This window comes from Acomys russatus, chromosome 16 (assembly GCF_903995435.1).
Source record: "Acomys russatus chromosome 16, mAcoRus1.1, whole genome shotgun sequence".
Lineage (NCBI taxonomy): Eukaryota > Metazoa > Chordata > Mammalia > Rodentia > Muridae > Acomys > Acomys russatus.
The window spans coordinates 6,619,655-6,635,776 of NC_067152.1; the positions used below are offsets into that span (position 1 = coordinate 6,619,655).

The following is a 16,122-nucleotide window of genomic DNA, read 5'->3' on the forward strand; positions in this document are numbered from 1 at the left end:
AACAGTGTCAGTGCACACTAAGGCAGGTCCTCTGTGTGGGGTATATTTTCAAAGGAAAATGAACAGCAAAGAGTGATGAATTAGATGGGAAGAGAGAAGACTGTAAAAGATGTCATAGGTTTCTGGCTTCAAAAACTGGCATGAGTGTGCTGCCTATGGTCCTCATGAGGCAGAGGTAGGAGAAGTACAAGTTAAAAGCCAGCCTAGGCCCCATAATGTGTTTCAAGCTAGCCCAGGCTACATAGTAGACCCTGCTGATCAATAAAAGTTAAATAGCACTTCCCTGGCTGGGCTGGAGCCCATTTTCTACTACTAAGTATATATCTGAAGGAAATCAAACCAGGGTATTGACAAGAGAGCTGCATCTGTGTGGATTGCAGGACTCTACAGAAGCCAAAAAGTGGAAAGAAGCTCAATGTCTGCTTATGAATAGATAACAAAAGCATAGCTTTACAGATATAGAATTAATAGCCATAAAAATGAAATCTGGTAACCTGTGGCAGCACGGAGAGAATTAGAGCTTACTGTGTTAAGTAAGCCAGGCACAAAAACAAGCATTACACGATGTCACTCTAGTATGGAAGATGTAAAATGTGGCTCTCATAAGTGTTAAGGACAAAATGGCCACCAGAGACTGGTGGGTACTAAGGAGCCTGAGAGCTGCTGTGCTAATGCACATAGGACAACTGTGGAGAGCAGCGATGAACACCGTATGTTTCAGGGCCGAAAGAAAGGCTTTGCGGAGTGTTCATCTTAAAGAACTGATACGTGAGATCTCTGTGAGTTCGAGGCCAGCATGCCCTACATAGCATTTTCAAAGACAGTTGGAGCTACATAATAGAGGGACTCTGTCTCAAAAAACAAACAAGCAAACTGATAGATATTTGAAGAGTTAGATGATTGAGCTGTGGGAAGAGAAGGAAGTCACCCAGGAGCTAGCACAAAGAAGAAGAAAGGACAAGGCGGGACAGAGTCAACAGAATGGCAGGCAGCCTGATGCCAAGCACTGGAGAAAGCACTAATGGGCGTCAGGACGCTGGGGCTTTCAGCCTGGTCAGTACAGGGCCCGTAGCAACGTGGCCTCAGGCTAACCACTCAGCCTCTGCCACGTCCATGAGAGAAAGAGATGGGGGTAGATTCTCCTAGGTCCCTGGTCATGTGTGATTATTAGTCTTAGACATGAGTTTGGCAGAGCACTGTATTGGTCAATTATCGTCATAATATTGGCTTCAGTTCTGGCTTTAAGAATGAGTTCATTTAAGGTATGCATTTCAGACTTCCTCCTTTTCCCACATGTGCTTGTGCATGCCTGCATGTGTGTGTGTGTTTCTGAGCGTTAAACTGAGGTCCTTGTACTTGCTGCCAAGTACTCTACCACTGAGCTACAAACTCAGCCCCAGATAGTTTTATAGAAATGCTCCAAGAAGAGACCTTCTCTGAGTGTAAAGAGCAAAGATAGATAAATTCCACATTACTTGTTATAAATACTTTTCCTTAAATAAGAATTTAAATACAAGCACACATGATTGGGAAGGTCAAGACGAGTCTGAGCCTGGACTACTTGCTGCACTTTTGAAGTGTCTTTTTGTGTATCTGATTCGTAGTACTTCTGGGCAGGCATATCTTGAACAGTTAAAGTCAAACTTTAAATTTTACCTGTGTTTGGTAATTGTTCATCTGTTAGTGACAATTTCTTGACATCGGTTCAGTTTCCTTACTTGAAGGGGCTATTCAGGTTTCTCTATACTTGTCACTAACAAAATGTACTTCTTATATTTGTTACCAATACTTGTTCTTGTTGGTGGAGCCTAGTTTATTCTCAGGATAGTGAATATAATCTGAAGTTCCTTTTAGGCCAGTAATGATCCTCCTCTCCTGGCAAACTATGGGGCCAGACTCCTTGAAGAGGGAATGGAGAGTGATGCCGAGAAACTGTGCATCAGGGATGTCTCAGCTTGCTTCATGCCCTTAAGTGAAAGCTTAAATTATTAGATTAAGGCTGTTTATAGACACTGTAGCTAATGGACTTTTTTATTCTGTAACTTTTGTTTATAGGAACAAGAAAAAGTTTTGATCATTTGATATCAGACACAAAGGCTCCTAAAAGACAAGAAATGGAATCAGGGATCACAACACCCCCCAAAATGAGAAGAGTGGCAGAAACTGATTATGAAATGGGTGAGGAAGAAAGCTGATAAGTAATCTAGATGGTCGCAAACGGTGCTGAGCACAGTGAAGGCACACTGCTGCATCCAGGCCCTGTGATCCTCAGGGAACAATACGGACACATGCACTCTTGTTCAGCTCTCTCTGGCCTTTAAGTTGGCAGTGAAAGTAACTGGCCAGTTGCACCTGCCAATGGAATGTGCTGAAGGGGCAGAGGCAGGAGAACTACAAATCTGGGCTACGCGTGGAGGACAGGCAGGAAGATCTCCATGACTTCAAGGCCAGCCTGGTCTACATAGACAGTTCCAGGCCAGCCAGAGCTACATAGTGGGCCCATGCCTCCCAATATATAACTGTAAATAAACAATAAATAGTGTATATGTGTATGTATGATAATACAGCACTGCAGCTCATTAGCTGACTGTTAGAGTAACTCTGTATGATAGTCATGTTGACAATGAAGATGTCTGTTTAAAGAACTGTTGAATTTAAGGTGTGACATTAAAATATGTTGTGTAAAGTGTAGATCCTCTGCTAATGTGGCTACTTACATTACTCCATATCCTACTGCAGAAACCCAAAGGATTTCGTCCTCACAGCAGCACCCACATTTACGGAAAGTCTCAGTGTCTGAGTCAAATGTTCTTTTGGATGAAGAAGTACTTACTGACCCAAAGATACAAGCACTGCTTCTCACTGTTTTGGTAAGGACCCCGCCCCCTTACCCCATCTGTTCGTTCGTTCGTTCATTCATTCATTCATTCATTTCCAAGGCAAGGTTTCATTATGTAGCTCTGGCTGTCCTAGAACTCACTATTTAGACCAGGCTGGCCTTGAACTCCCAGAGGTCTATCTGCTTCTGCCTCCCAAGTGCTGGGATTCAAGGTGTGCACCACTAACCCTGGCGGGATTTTCCCTTTTTGGGGTTTTTCCCCCTTGAAATTTTTATTTCAGTCTGCTCTTTAGCAGGCCCTTAAATATTACAAACATGGGGGCTGGAGAGATGGCTGAGTGGTTAAGAGCACTGGCTGCTCTTCCAGAGGACCCAGGTTCAATTCCCAGCACTTACATGGCAGCATACAACTGTCTGACACCCTCACACCTATGCACATAAAATAAAAATTAAATTTTAATTTTTAAAAATTATAATCATGAAAGGAAGATGTTTTTACTTCAACAAAATAGAAAAATTCAGCCACAACATAAAAATGTTTACTTTTTTTGCTTCTTGGCAGGCTACACTGGTAAAATATACTACAGATGAATTTGATCAACGGATTCTTTATGAATACCTAGCAGAGGCCAGTGTTGTGTTTCCCAAAGTGTTTCCTGTCGTGTGAGTATCTCCTGTTGTTTATAAATTGCCTTTGTATCTGTCTTTATGTCAGGTGCTCTGTGAAAATATAGGAAATATATTTCTCAGTGATGTCCACTATCTACAGGGAGTAGGGAACAGAGCTAGCATTTTTACCCCGGGACAGGTATCTAGTGGCTTTAGGGTTTGGACTGTAGCTCTGTAGAGGAGCACAGGCCTAGTGTGCAGGAGGGCCCAGCTTTGATCCCCAGCACCCAAAACAAAACCCCTAATTGTGAGGCTGACAGCTCAGCAGTTGTGAACTTGTACGGTGTGCAGAGGACCTGAGTTCCATTCCCAACACTCTGTCCTGGCCTCAGTGGGCACTGAACACACATTCATATACCCACACAAGCAAACACACACAAGCAAACACACATGCATGCACATAACAGAAGAAAAGTAAATCTTTTTTAAAATTCATAATTAATAATAGCTAAAGCTACTTCAGGCCTATCTATATTACAAAGGCCTCTTTTCTCTAACGTTACTGATTTACTTCAGTGGGTTAGCGTAATGAGTACTATACAGTTTTCTCAAGAGCACATTGATAGATTGCTATATTTAAACCAGCCTACATAGTTGGTTTTCTCATTTGGGATGGCGGGAGCAGGCGTGTCTAAATCTTTTCTTTTAAACGTTTTATTTATTTTAGTGCACACATGCATGTCTACTATTGTGTAAAGGTCAGAGGACGACTTTCGGGAGTCAGTGCTCTTCTACCACTGTGTTGGTCCCGGAGATGAAACTCAGGCCATCATACTAACATCAGTCACCTTGACCCATTGGGCCATCTTGCTAGACCTTGCTTTCCTCTTTAGTAGAATTTCTGTACTTATTCATAGCTGAGTGAAAACAGACACACACACCCTCAGAAAAAACTGGCCCTTATCCCTAGGAGGCTGGCTTTACTCTCGGTGCTTTGACATCAAAGCATTTGCTTTAGTTTGATTTCTGTTGTTGTGATAAGACACTGACCAAAGCAGCTTGGGAAAGGGGCTGGAGGAATAGCTCAGCAGTTAAAAGCATGTCTGCTCTTCTAGAGGATCTGGGTCAGCTCTCAGCACACACGGTGACTTACTGTAACTCCAGTTCCAGGGGGGTTGATGCCCTCTTCTGGCCTCTGTGACACCAGGCACGCATGTGGCACACAGACATACATGTAGGCAAAACTCTCATACACACAAAATAAAGTTTTTTGAAAAGAAAAGAAAGGCAACTTGGGGAAGAAAAGTTAGTTCACCTTATGGATTAGAATCTAATCATTGAGAGGGAAACAAGGCAGAAGAAACTAAAGCAGAGACCATGGTAGAATCCTGCGTCTTGGCTTGGTCATCTGGCTCCGCTCAGTTACCTTTCTTATACAGCTCAGGCCCTCCTGCCCGGGGCTGGCACAAACCACAGTAGGCTGTGCCCTCCTACATCAGTTAGCAATCAAGAAAAGGCTTCACACACCACTTTGATGGAGACCGTTGAGAGTTCTTCCTGGATATGTCACTGACATGATAGACAGTTGTTGGCAAAGTAAAGAAACTTCAAAAGGAGCTTTGTGTGGAAAGCTGAACAGTAAGGAGCCCCAGGTGAAGGGTGGATCTAGGGCATAGGCTTGACTGAGGCCTTGTGTATGGCATTGTTACACAGTGATATATCCCTTTGCACAGTGCAAAGCTGTTGGGAGATCTTGAATTGGTAGTGAGTTGCTATACACTCTAGCTGTTATGTTGAGAATGAATTGGAAGAGAGTAGATGCAAGAAAACTCTATTGAGGAGACTTTTCCAGCAGGCAGGCATCTGGAACATAAGGAGAGGTAGAATTGAAATTGCAGTTAGGAGGTAAGAATCATAGAAGTCAGTAACAGATTGAATGTTGACTAGGGTAGGTCCCTAAGGAGGACTGCTAGATGTATGGTTTACATGTAAAAGTCGGTGGTCATGGTTTGGTTGCTGAGATAAATTCTAGGAGAATCCCATGCCTCTGAAAGGGAAGTAGAATGGACCTGGTATTGGGCATCCTGAAACAAATGAACTACATCAAACAACTGCAGATGCTATATTTACACTTCAGTTTATAACCATGAGTGCATCAGTGCAGCTTATCCAGTGTCCAACATTGTTGCTGTTTAACCTCATTTTAAAGATTCTGAATTTCACATTAGGTGTTGCTTTTTAAAATAATTATTAAAATAAAATAAAATAATTATTAATAGATTGCAGCTGATTTAGAAATTATTTCTTTGTAAGAATCCATATTCTAGCACTTCCAAACTGATTCTGTTTTTCTGATTTGGCACTGGTTAGTATTAAATGTTATTCTAACCCTCTAGTTGCATAGGCAGCCATGGAGATGCGGGGTACCGAGTGTGAGCTAGCTGGCAAAAGAACAAGCCCATCTTGAAAACGTTCTCCTTGTGTGCTTGGACACAGTTGTGCTGTAGCTGCTGGTTACTTGCTTGTGTTGTGTCTTCCCAGATGACTTAATGAAAGGCAGCACAGCGCACACACATTCGCTAGGTAATTTAGACATGCACCAGAAAGTTAAAAAGCGCTTCTCTCCAATTATGCCACATTGTTCTAAGGAATATATGTTTACTTTCCAATGAATCTTTTTATCTAATGTTCCTCTGTTTACTTTTTTTTAGGCACAATTTGTTGGACTCTAAGATCAATACCCTCTTGTCTTTGTGCCAAGATCCAAATTTGTTAAATCCAATCCATGGAATCGTGCAGAGTGTGGTGTACCATGAGGAATCCCCTCCACAGTACCAAACATCTTACCTGCAAAGTAACTAAGTATAGAGGAGGGTGCTTGAGGGGCCTGCCGTGCGCACTGCTGCAGCCTTCTCGCTGAGGGGCAGGCTCGCTCCTGCTTCCCTTGCTCCATGCCATCTTCAGTGTGATAGCTGCTTGACCACTTTACTAAAATAATGCTAACTCTATTTTAGTCATCTTTGACACTCATTTTAAAATGTCTTATATATATATGCATAGATTGCATCTGTAGGCTGCTGTGCGGCTTAATTTTCATTACTATTTAAAGCTGCCTTGCTTGTTGTAAGAGTAGCATTTGATGTTTTGCAGGTTTTGGTTTTAATGGCTTATGGCGGTTTGCAGGACCTTTTTCAAAGGTAAGAAAAAATATTTTCCTCTAATTTTAGATAAGCCAGAATCTTCAACTATATTCATAAGCCTGCTTGAGAACACACACTATCCTCAAACCAAAGCAACCTCTCAAAAGAAACACACTGTTTTAGAAAGATTTTTTTTCCAAAGAGGAAATATGTTGATATATTAATTTTTATTTTCAGTTAGGCTTGACTTCTCAGAAGGGTATGATAAGCCTCTATAAAACTTGACTGCCTGTAGACCTCTGTACATGTGGTGATAACTCACATACCTGTCTCGTGCCTAGCAAAGAGCATGATGCATGTTATGATCTACCTCAGGGACACATTTTTACATCTATTATATTAGGTGTGTTCTTCGCTGTTCATTTTCTTTGACTAACATTTGTTGGTGTGCTACATGAATTTGTATTTAATTTTTTGTAGGTGGTCTCTTAAAATAATTGAAGTTCCTTGAAGGCAGGGCTTCTGCCCCACCCCTCACCTCCCCCAACACACAGTATCCTAGATACAGGGGGGGTTCCAGTTCTAAGGGTTGGATTTAGTTTACTTTGTAATATTTACTGACATGCACAGGTTGTCATTATAAAGATGGCCTGAAGTCACAGAAGTGGGCCATGCAGGAGCTTTTGCAGGTGGATGGTTGTCACTGCTGAGGCCTCTGTGACTCATGGGTGGGGTCTGAGGAATGGCTGGGATGCTGATGCGCTGCTCACGTCTCTGCTTAGGGAAAGTGGCTAGACATCATTACTGAGGACTGCATTGTCTAAGCATTCAATTCCTCTGTCTGGGCATGGCTTTCAGAAACTGCAGGTTCATCTGGAAGCTTTTAGGGGATGCTACATAAAACTCCAAGCTGTGAGTTCCATAGTTGTCTCTAAATACTGCTCCAGACCCCTTTTTAATGATCTAGAATACAAAGGAAGAAAGGAAAACAGTCAACTAAGCCCCAGATATCAAGTTAACCTTTTTTGGCTTCAGAGGGATTATTTTTTTAATGGAGCTAAAATAATGTCCTATTTTCCATTACAGCAAACACAAATCCCAGACTATGCTGAGCTTATTGTTAAGTTTCTTGATGCCTTGATTGACACGTACTTGCCTGGAATTGATGAAGAAACCAGTGAGGAGTCCCTCCTGACACCCACATCTCCTTACCCTCCTGCACTGCAGAGCCAGCTTAGTATCACTGCCAACCTTAACCTCTCTAATTCCATGACCTCACTTGCAACTTCCCAGCATTCCCCAGGTCAGTAAATATGATCTTTATGTGACTTTGAGCAATGAAACTACGATACCAACATTAGGAACACCCTTGCGGCCAGACTACAGCAGATTTTGCTCCTTTTTTCCTCATGAGGTTCACTTTACATTTCTTTACTATGTAACTGAATGTTGTTACTGTTCAGAGCTGTCTGCTTTCCAACAAGTTGTGTAGAGGAGAGGGAAGTGTGTAGTGATGTTTAGTATCCAGACTAAGATACGTTTCCTATCCGTGAACAGAACTGCAGTCATGTCCAATGCAGCATGCCATAATACACACACACAAAGTCTCATAGTCACCCTGCTTTAGTGCTGCTAGCAACAGGTCAGCCATCCATTGGCTGCTGGCCAGCCTGAAGATCTGGGTTAGATAAACAACCAGTCAAAAAAAGTCCTTATAAGAAAATAACACCTTGGAGCTGCAGAGATAACTAGGTTAGTAGAATGCTTCCCTTCATAGCTTAAGGACCTGAGTTTAATACCCAGAACCCACACTTTAAAAGGTGCTTGTGGTGACACGTGCTTACAATTCCAGCACCCAGGAGACTGAGGCATAAAAATATCTGGGCTGACTAGCCAGCTGCCCACCTGGTGAGTTACAGCTAGTGAGACACTGTTTCACAGAAGTGTGCGCGCACACACAGAGGAAAAAGAAATCTCAAAGCCCGTCATTATAATCCTTACTGTAGAGTCACTGTAAGATCACATGGCAGAAGTCAACCAGTGAAACTGGGTTTTATTTATTATTTATTTTCCTACTTATATTTTGAAAGTTTCTTACTATATAACCCTACCTGGCCTAGAATTCTCTATGTACATCAGGATTTCCTTCTAAGTTAGTTAAAATGCTTAAAAATGATTTTTAAAGTTGCCTAACTGAAAAGGTCATGCATGATACATGTTAGCCTATAACATGGATAGAAGTGGTGTGTATAGCCTGTGTAAATGCTAGGTGCTAGCATGCATTTCTTTATACAGAGCACACCGTACCTGATCTCTGGTGCTCGAGCTCTATAAATAGAGTCCCCATAGACAGTTGTCCCAGCGTTGCACAAACATTTACACTTATGTGGTAGTTTTGAAGATTCTAAAGAAGCAAGAAGGTACAATAACCAATCCACATTATAAACCATTTTATAAAACAATTATATTTAATTCTTAAACTTCTTTCTGAATTTACTTATCAGTAGGGTGATCCTTTTACTTCTCAGCTCTCAGTTTCCTGCCCAGCTTCTTTCCCCATGTAGCCAGTGTGTTTGCTCCATCACTTGTTCTCTAGGACACTAGCATCAGCGTCATCCGAGTTTTAGAGGGGCAGGTCCTTGAGCTTCCTGGGAGCATGTTGGTTCTTACGCATACTGGGCTGGGTCTGAGCTCCTGGCTTGTGTTGCAGTCTTTCAGACTCCCTTGCTTTAGCCCAGACCACAGGTAATTCTCCCAGTTGATGACTAAATAAGCTTTTATGAAAGTCCACATTGCAGGAGGGAGGTTGAGCAGGGTCTCAGTATGTAGCCCTGGCTGGCCTGGGAATCCCTATGTAGACCAGGGTGGCTTTGAACTCACAGAGATCTACCTGCCTGTGCCTCCTGAGTGCTGGGATTAAAGGCGTGGGCCTGGCCATCTGTTGAATCTTCATATCTGTTTTATTCCATGGACTCCACCTACATCCTCTTTAGATGTCAGAGAGCGAGTACGTTAGAAAGGAAGATCCACATAGAGGTTGGGAATGGAGCTCAGTGCTCTGTGGCCCTAGGGCTTTTGTATTAAGTCTCCAGTGTCTAATGCTTTCCACTCTTCTGGACACCCCTTTGTCTTTTCCTCGTTCCTCCTGAAACGACTCTGTTACACTCTAAGCCAGCGGTTTTCAGGCAGCCTCTCCCTTGAGCCCACAGCATGAAACTCTCCTAGCCCCAGTCCCTGGAAACGCAGTATGGCTAAGACTGTAGGAACTTGGAAAGCTGTAGCTTACAGAATTATATGGCCAGTGTGGCCTATTTGGTTAAACTGCCACTTCTACCTGCCCTGTGCCTTAGGCTGCTGTCCTGGCCTTGGAACTAGTTAACCAAAAACTCAGAGGACATCAGCAGAGAAGCAGGCCGTGGGCTTTGAGGAAGAGTTTTTTTGTTTTGTTTTGTTTTTAAAGTTTTATTCATTTATTTATTATGTATATAGTGCTCTGCCTGCATGCACACCTGCAGGCCAGAAGAGGGCACCAGATCACATCATAGATGGTGGTGAGCCTCCATGTGGTTGCTGGGAATTGAACTCAGGACCTCTGGAAGAGCAGGCGGCGCTCTTAACCTCTGAGCCATCTCTCCAGCCCGAGGAAGAGTTTTTTAGCTTAGAAAATTATTGTTTTTCTCCCCTCCAACCCCATCATAAACTGGCTGTACATTTTGTCACTCGGGTTTTAACTAACTGTAAGGACTAGAAAGAAACGTGGCTGGCCCATCCCTGCCTGGTTTAGGACGGGCCTGTTTATTTCATGCCATCTTTGTATTGCTGCACAGAAAGAAGAGCTCTCGTGAAAAGAAATGCCAGCGTTGTAGGGAGAGCCCGTGCCTTCTTCAAATCCCTGCAGTTCTGCGTCTGCATATCCAGCTCACAGAAATATTCCTAAGTGTGCACTTGGCACAGATCTCCATGGATACGCCTAGTACATCAGAAACACCAGCCGTAGCTCCCACACTTAGCTTCTTTTTAAAATGCTTTGTGGTTCTCTACATTAGCTTTAGTAATTTTACAAATTCCAGCATTAAATTCAAGTCCTATACATTTGTCCTTAAAACTTTACTTGCTTATTACTTAATATCTTCCCTTCCAGGTATTAGAAACAGCTTAGTTTGTTTTCTCTAAGTGCAAGTCAGAAAAGTGCTTCACATAGATAGTTACCCAGCTATCCTAGCACCCTGTAAACTAGGCAGTGTATTGTCCTTAACCGTCAACCGAGCAGCAGCCGAGGGTCGATGGGTAGCTTAGTAGAGCACAGCAGCTGCTCTTGGTTCTACCTTCTGTTGAAGGGTGTTTTCTGTACCCCATTTTTTCACCCACACGCTTGTTCCCAGAAATACCAACTCTGAGACATAAGTAAGTTTACAGAAGCCTAGGGCAGTGTTGCTAGGCATGCTCCCTGACCTGCTCACAGCTGGGAGCTACTCGATTTATTTTATTCTCAATAGTGGCCTGTTACCTCTGCTCCGGTTTCACGGTTTCACACATCTTGTCCTCCACAGTATCCCTGGGAGAAACCTCCGCATGCTTCATTCTATCCCACTTTCACTCTCTACCGGAACTCCTCCCTCCTACTTCCTGCCTCAGCTATAGGCCAATCAGTTGTTTATTGACAGGTGAAGAATCCATACAGTACACAAAAGATTATACCTACAATCTTTCGCGTCCAAATAGTTTATTCTTACTATAGAGCTAGCATGAGTCCAATTAAGACTCAGACTTTAGCCAGGCATGGTGCCGCTGGCCTTTAATCCCAGCACTGGGGAGGCAGAGGCAGGCGGATCACTGTGAGTTCGAGGCCAGCCTGGTCTACAAAGTGAGTCCAGGACAGCCAAAGATACAGAGACACCTGTCTCGGGGAAAGAAAAAAAAGCCACCCTGAGACTTGAGGGCTGACATTATTGCTTGGTGGCAGGGAGCTATGGACATGCATGCAGCCCTGCATTCATTCTGCGCACAGCAAACAAGTCCTAAGCTCTGCTCCTTCAACACAGTTGCCAGCTCATGCGGAGAAGAGTTCTATGACAGGTTTGCTTTGCTGTTTGTAGGAAACTGAGCAAGGCAGTCTGGGACCCAGTCAGACTCCTGCACAAGTGATGAAGCCTGAGCTCTCACTCTGGCCACTTTGGACAGATTGCTCAGTGTATTTCCTTCAGGATTTTGGTATTTGTTTGTTATTTTCCAGGCAGGAGCTACAGCTCAGTAGTGTCAAAATAAGCACATTCTGACAGCTGCCTTCAAGGAACTCAGGCCATAGTGGGGGCAGGTGAGCATCTAGAGTACAGCCTAGCAAGTCTCCCAACTCAGTCAGTTCACAGTGTGGCCCAAAGGCCTGCTGGTGTCTTAGCTTGTCTTTATCTGGAGCCAGCACAGCTCTTAAAGCGCCATGCTGTTAGCACCCCCCACAGAGGCTGTCTGCGGTCTGCTGCCTTGCATGCTTTTAACTGGCTGCCTATCCGAGTACAGCTGCTGTGGGAGTTTACACTAGCAGATTAGGACACAAGCGCTTTGGGTGGTGACTTCTGGTTTCTCTGACTTCATGGATTTTTGCTTTTGTACCCATGAAAGGAAAGAGGGAAGTAGGATCTGGTGCCTTAGGGATATGAGAACACAGAGTACAGAGTGTAAGCGGAGAACCCAAGGCCAGGCCTTTCTCTCAAATTTGAAATAAGGCCTGTGCCAGCACAGGGCTCTTGTCTCCACATGAGCAGTCGGCAGCCCCTCAGCCACACACAGTTGGTTCTGGATTTCATCTGAGAGATGGAAAAGTCTGCGGCCAAAACTTTAGAAGAAAATTAAGTGAGCACGAGGCCCATTCTGTTAACCTAGCTCTGCTTTTCTAGGATTCTGTATATTGGTATAAATACACATTTTTATTGCTTTTTAAAAAATAACTCTCAGGGCTGGAGAGATGGCTCAGAGGTTAAGAGCACTGTCTGTTCTTCCAGAGGTCCTAAGTTCAATTTCCAGCACCCACATGGTGGCTCACAACCATCTATAAGATGATCTGATGCCCTCTTCTAGCATTCAGCTGTATATGCAGATAGAGCACACATATACCTAAAAGTAAATAAATAAATCTTTTTTTAACGTGTCCATTTATTTTTTTAAAAACTCTCTCAAAACTTGTTTATAATATCTACCTTTTACTTATCCTTTGACAATTTTATGTACATATACAGTGCTCTCTAAAATATTTATTCTAGTTAGACTTAGGAATCCCATCACACCATATTTATTTTGCCTTCCAACTTCTTTCTAAAAAATAAGATATAGCAACAGATTCCTAGTAAGGAAATAGCATCAGTTGAGGACGTGCTGGACTTGAACGCACGGGTCACATCCAGATACCAGAGAATGGCTACACTGGTGTCAGATGTACTGACAACCTGTTTCATTTCAGGGGGAATAGTTTTCCTTCTAATGCACATGGTGTCGTTCCATATTGCCAAGCAAGGGCTGCGTGCTTGAGGACTGCGAACTATAAGGCTGTAGCTATCACATTTAGAAGTGAAAACATTTGTTTCAAACCGACAGTTATTGACAGTGATTATTAACTGGGCCCATGCCTGTAATCCCAGCACTTAGGAGGCAGAGGCAGGTGGATCTCTGTGAGTTCAGAGGCCAGCCTGGACTACAGAGTGAGTCCAGGACAGCTAGGGCTACACAGAGAGACCCTGTCTCAGAAAAAACAACAACAACAAAAAGGTTAAAGTTATACGTAGAATAAGTGTGCTGCCAGATAAAACATGTGGACAGAAGTGTTCCTACCACCCACCCCATTTGCTTTGTTCCTTCCTTTTGGCACATGGATTGTCTTTCCCTTGCTGGTCCTCCTGTACCTGTGAACAGTTTATAGCAGCTACCAGAGTGCTTCCCGTCAGTGGGGTGCTGGAAATGAGCACAATGGCTATTTGGGAAGCAGGCGCAAAAGCACAAAAAAGCAGTCTACATTGTAATGAACTTTTTAGAAGCAACCCCACTCAAAATCAAGTTTCGGGGCCAGATATGCTGGCACATGGCTTTAACTTAAGCACTCTGAAGGCAGAGGCAGGAAGATCTCTGAGTTCTAAGACAGCCTGGTCTACATACCAAGTTCCAGGACATCCAGGGCTTCACAGAGAGATCCTGTCCCTGTCATTCAAGCGTTCAGTCAACCTGTGATCAAGATCCATGTCAGGGACCAGGAAGCATTATGTTAACAGCCTAAAGTGCCTCCTCCACCTCCCTCAGACAGTACTGTCTTCATTGGTGCCTTCACCACTATGATAAGATCTTTTTAAATTTCCCCTTTGTTCTTGTTACCTTTGTGTAAATACCACTTTTACATTATTTATGAAATTTATTATAAGACAGACAATCTGCTTGATTGAGGTTGAGAATAGTGTGGTGACTTACCATGGCTGAAAAGTAGCGAAGGTTCGAGCACATAGCCCATGTGGTAGATCACCTTTTCAGGAAATGCTCTCATTCCTCCAGAACAGGCATGATGGCCGATAAAATGAGAAGTGCATGCCTTTTCTGAAGTGACGGATATGCAGGAAGAGGAATGCTGTCTGTGAACTTTACAGATGCATGGCTAGAAGCTGCCCTCTGCTGGACACTTCTGGTATGACTAGAAGAAGGTGCTCTCTAGGCTTCCCTGGTGGCCAGTCTTTCACTCTGTCTCCCTCCAGCTAGCTGTTCTTGCAACTTCTATTTTTCTCTTATGCTGTTTTGCTGCAGTGATAGCCAGTTCAGCTTAGCAAAGTGCAATGGTCTCTATGTGGCAAGGCCTTTATAAATGTCCTAGCAGTTTACTGTTAAAGTGTAATGTGCTGGAACCGTTCACCAGGCTGTATCTCACGCACAAGTAATGAGATGTGGTCCTAGAGCTAGCCGCAGGAGAGAAGGCGTAACCAGCTGCTCTTTCTCTTTAGGAATCGACAAGGAGAACGTTGAACTCTCCCCGACCACTGGCCACTGTAACAGTGGACGAACTCGCCACGGATCCGCAAGCCAAGTGCAGAAGCAAAGAAGTGCTGGCAGTTTCAAACGTAATAGCATTAAGAAGATCGTGTGAAGCTTGCTTTCTTTCACTCTTCAAACCAACCTAACATGGGCTTCTCACTAGTGACCCTCCCCTCACCTGGCCCTGCCCCACACGTTGCACTGCTGCACTTCGTGTCTTATGAACCCAGCGGTCTGCCATGTTGCCAGACGATCAACTCTTGGAAGCATTGCCTAAACTTAATGCTGCTTTTCTGTGATGTTTTTCCTTCTACTTTGGCATGTGTCTGGTATGAGCACTTGTTCTGACAACTGCAGAGAAAGCAGGAGGTCAGCAGCCTGGACTGAGAGCATAGATGATGGGAGTGGACGGACCCTCCAGGGCTGCTGCCGCTGCCAGCTGTGGGCTGTGCACGGAGTCGGCCTTCGTTCCCCTGTCTTACAGAGTGAAGTGGTCGTCTTATTTACACACTTATCAAGTTTGGGGGAGAAATAATATTTTAACCCCGGTGTATTTAATCTTATAGCTGTGGACTTTTTTTTACCTTATGAAGTTGAAGGAACCATAGAGGTCAAGCCTCAGTGAACTTACACCATAAAGCCACAGGCCAGGTACTGGGGGAGGGGCATAAACTAGTATTTTGTAATGGATTCTTAAGAAATACTAACATTTGAGTCTTAGCAATAATTACAGGAAAATAAGCATGACCACATACATCTTAACATTGCTGACTTAAAGCTATCGGTTCTGAGGCCTTATACATACTTGGTCATCCAAACTAGGTAATTTTTTTTCCTGTTGATTATCTTTTAATCTTTACATATGAAGGTATTCTGTTCTTTTTTTGTACGCCAAGACTATACTAAGTATAGTAACTACACTTGTTTTTGCACTTGCTTTCTCCTCTTTCCTAAGTGACTCTAAGCAGGGTAATTAGCAGACTGAGTGTTGACACTTGTTTCCACAAGGTAATTTTCATAGCTGTTTCCATTAGCTCCCTAGCAAAATGGAATGGTACGTGACTTAGGGTAGCTGAGATTTTTATTTTGTTAAATAATTTTCCAAGAAACAGAATATGCTGTATATTATCATAAATTTCTTTGATAAGATGTATTTTTTAAATCTTTTAATCTTCCTCCTCTCCTCCAAATAAAATCAGGACTCTCTAGTAAAACATTTGGATTCTATCTAATAGGATTACATTTAGTCACTGTGAAGTCTGGTCAGCCTGCGTGGTGTGGAGACGGGACCTCTAGGATTGCTGCTGTGCAGAAGGGCTGGGCCCATATGACTCAGGCCCTTCCAGGCGGTGCACGCCCAGCTGCTTCATGGTACCTGCAGTGTGCAAGACAGTGGGGCTTCAGTTAGCACAGCAGTGCATGGATGGTCTCAGTTAAGACTGAACTCTATTTATTTTTAAAAAGGTATTATCCCTCTACTCCCAGGTTCCCTTCATATATTAAAATATAATGGCTTTGGGGGGAGATAAAAAGAAA

The 16,122-nt window shown here is 43.4% G+C and overlaps 1 protein-coding gene across 2 annotated transcripts in view; it reads left to right on the forward strand.

Moving 5' to 3' along the window:
- Positions 1-15,905, forward strand: part of Nf1 (neurofibromin 1) — a 243,776-nt gene extending 227,871 nt beyond the window's left edge. For both annotated transcript variants that reach the window (XM_051158073.1, XM_051158074.1), the window contains 7 exons: positions 2,056-2,178; positions 2,740-2,870; positions 3,402-3,502; positions 6,160-6,302; positions 6,599-6,645; positions 7,675-7,891; positions 14,556-15,905. In XM_051158073.1, coding sequence (XP_051014030.1) covers positions 2,056-2,178; positions 2,740-2,870; positions 3,402-3,502; positions 6,160-6,302; positions 6,599-6,645; positions 7,675-7,891; positions 14,556-14,698 — 905 coding nt within the window. In that variant the 3' untranslated portion in view covers positions 14,699-15,905. The remainder of the gene's footprint in view (positions 1-2,055; positions 2,179-2,739; positions 2,871-3,401; positions 3,503-6,159; positions 6,303-6,598; positions 6,646-7,674; positions 7,892-14,555) is intronic.
- The last annotated feature ends 217 nt before the right edge of the window (positions 15,906-16,122 follow it).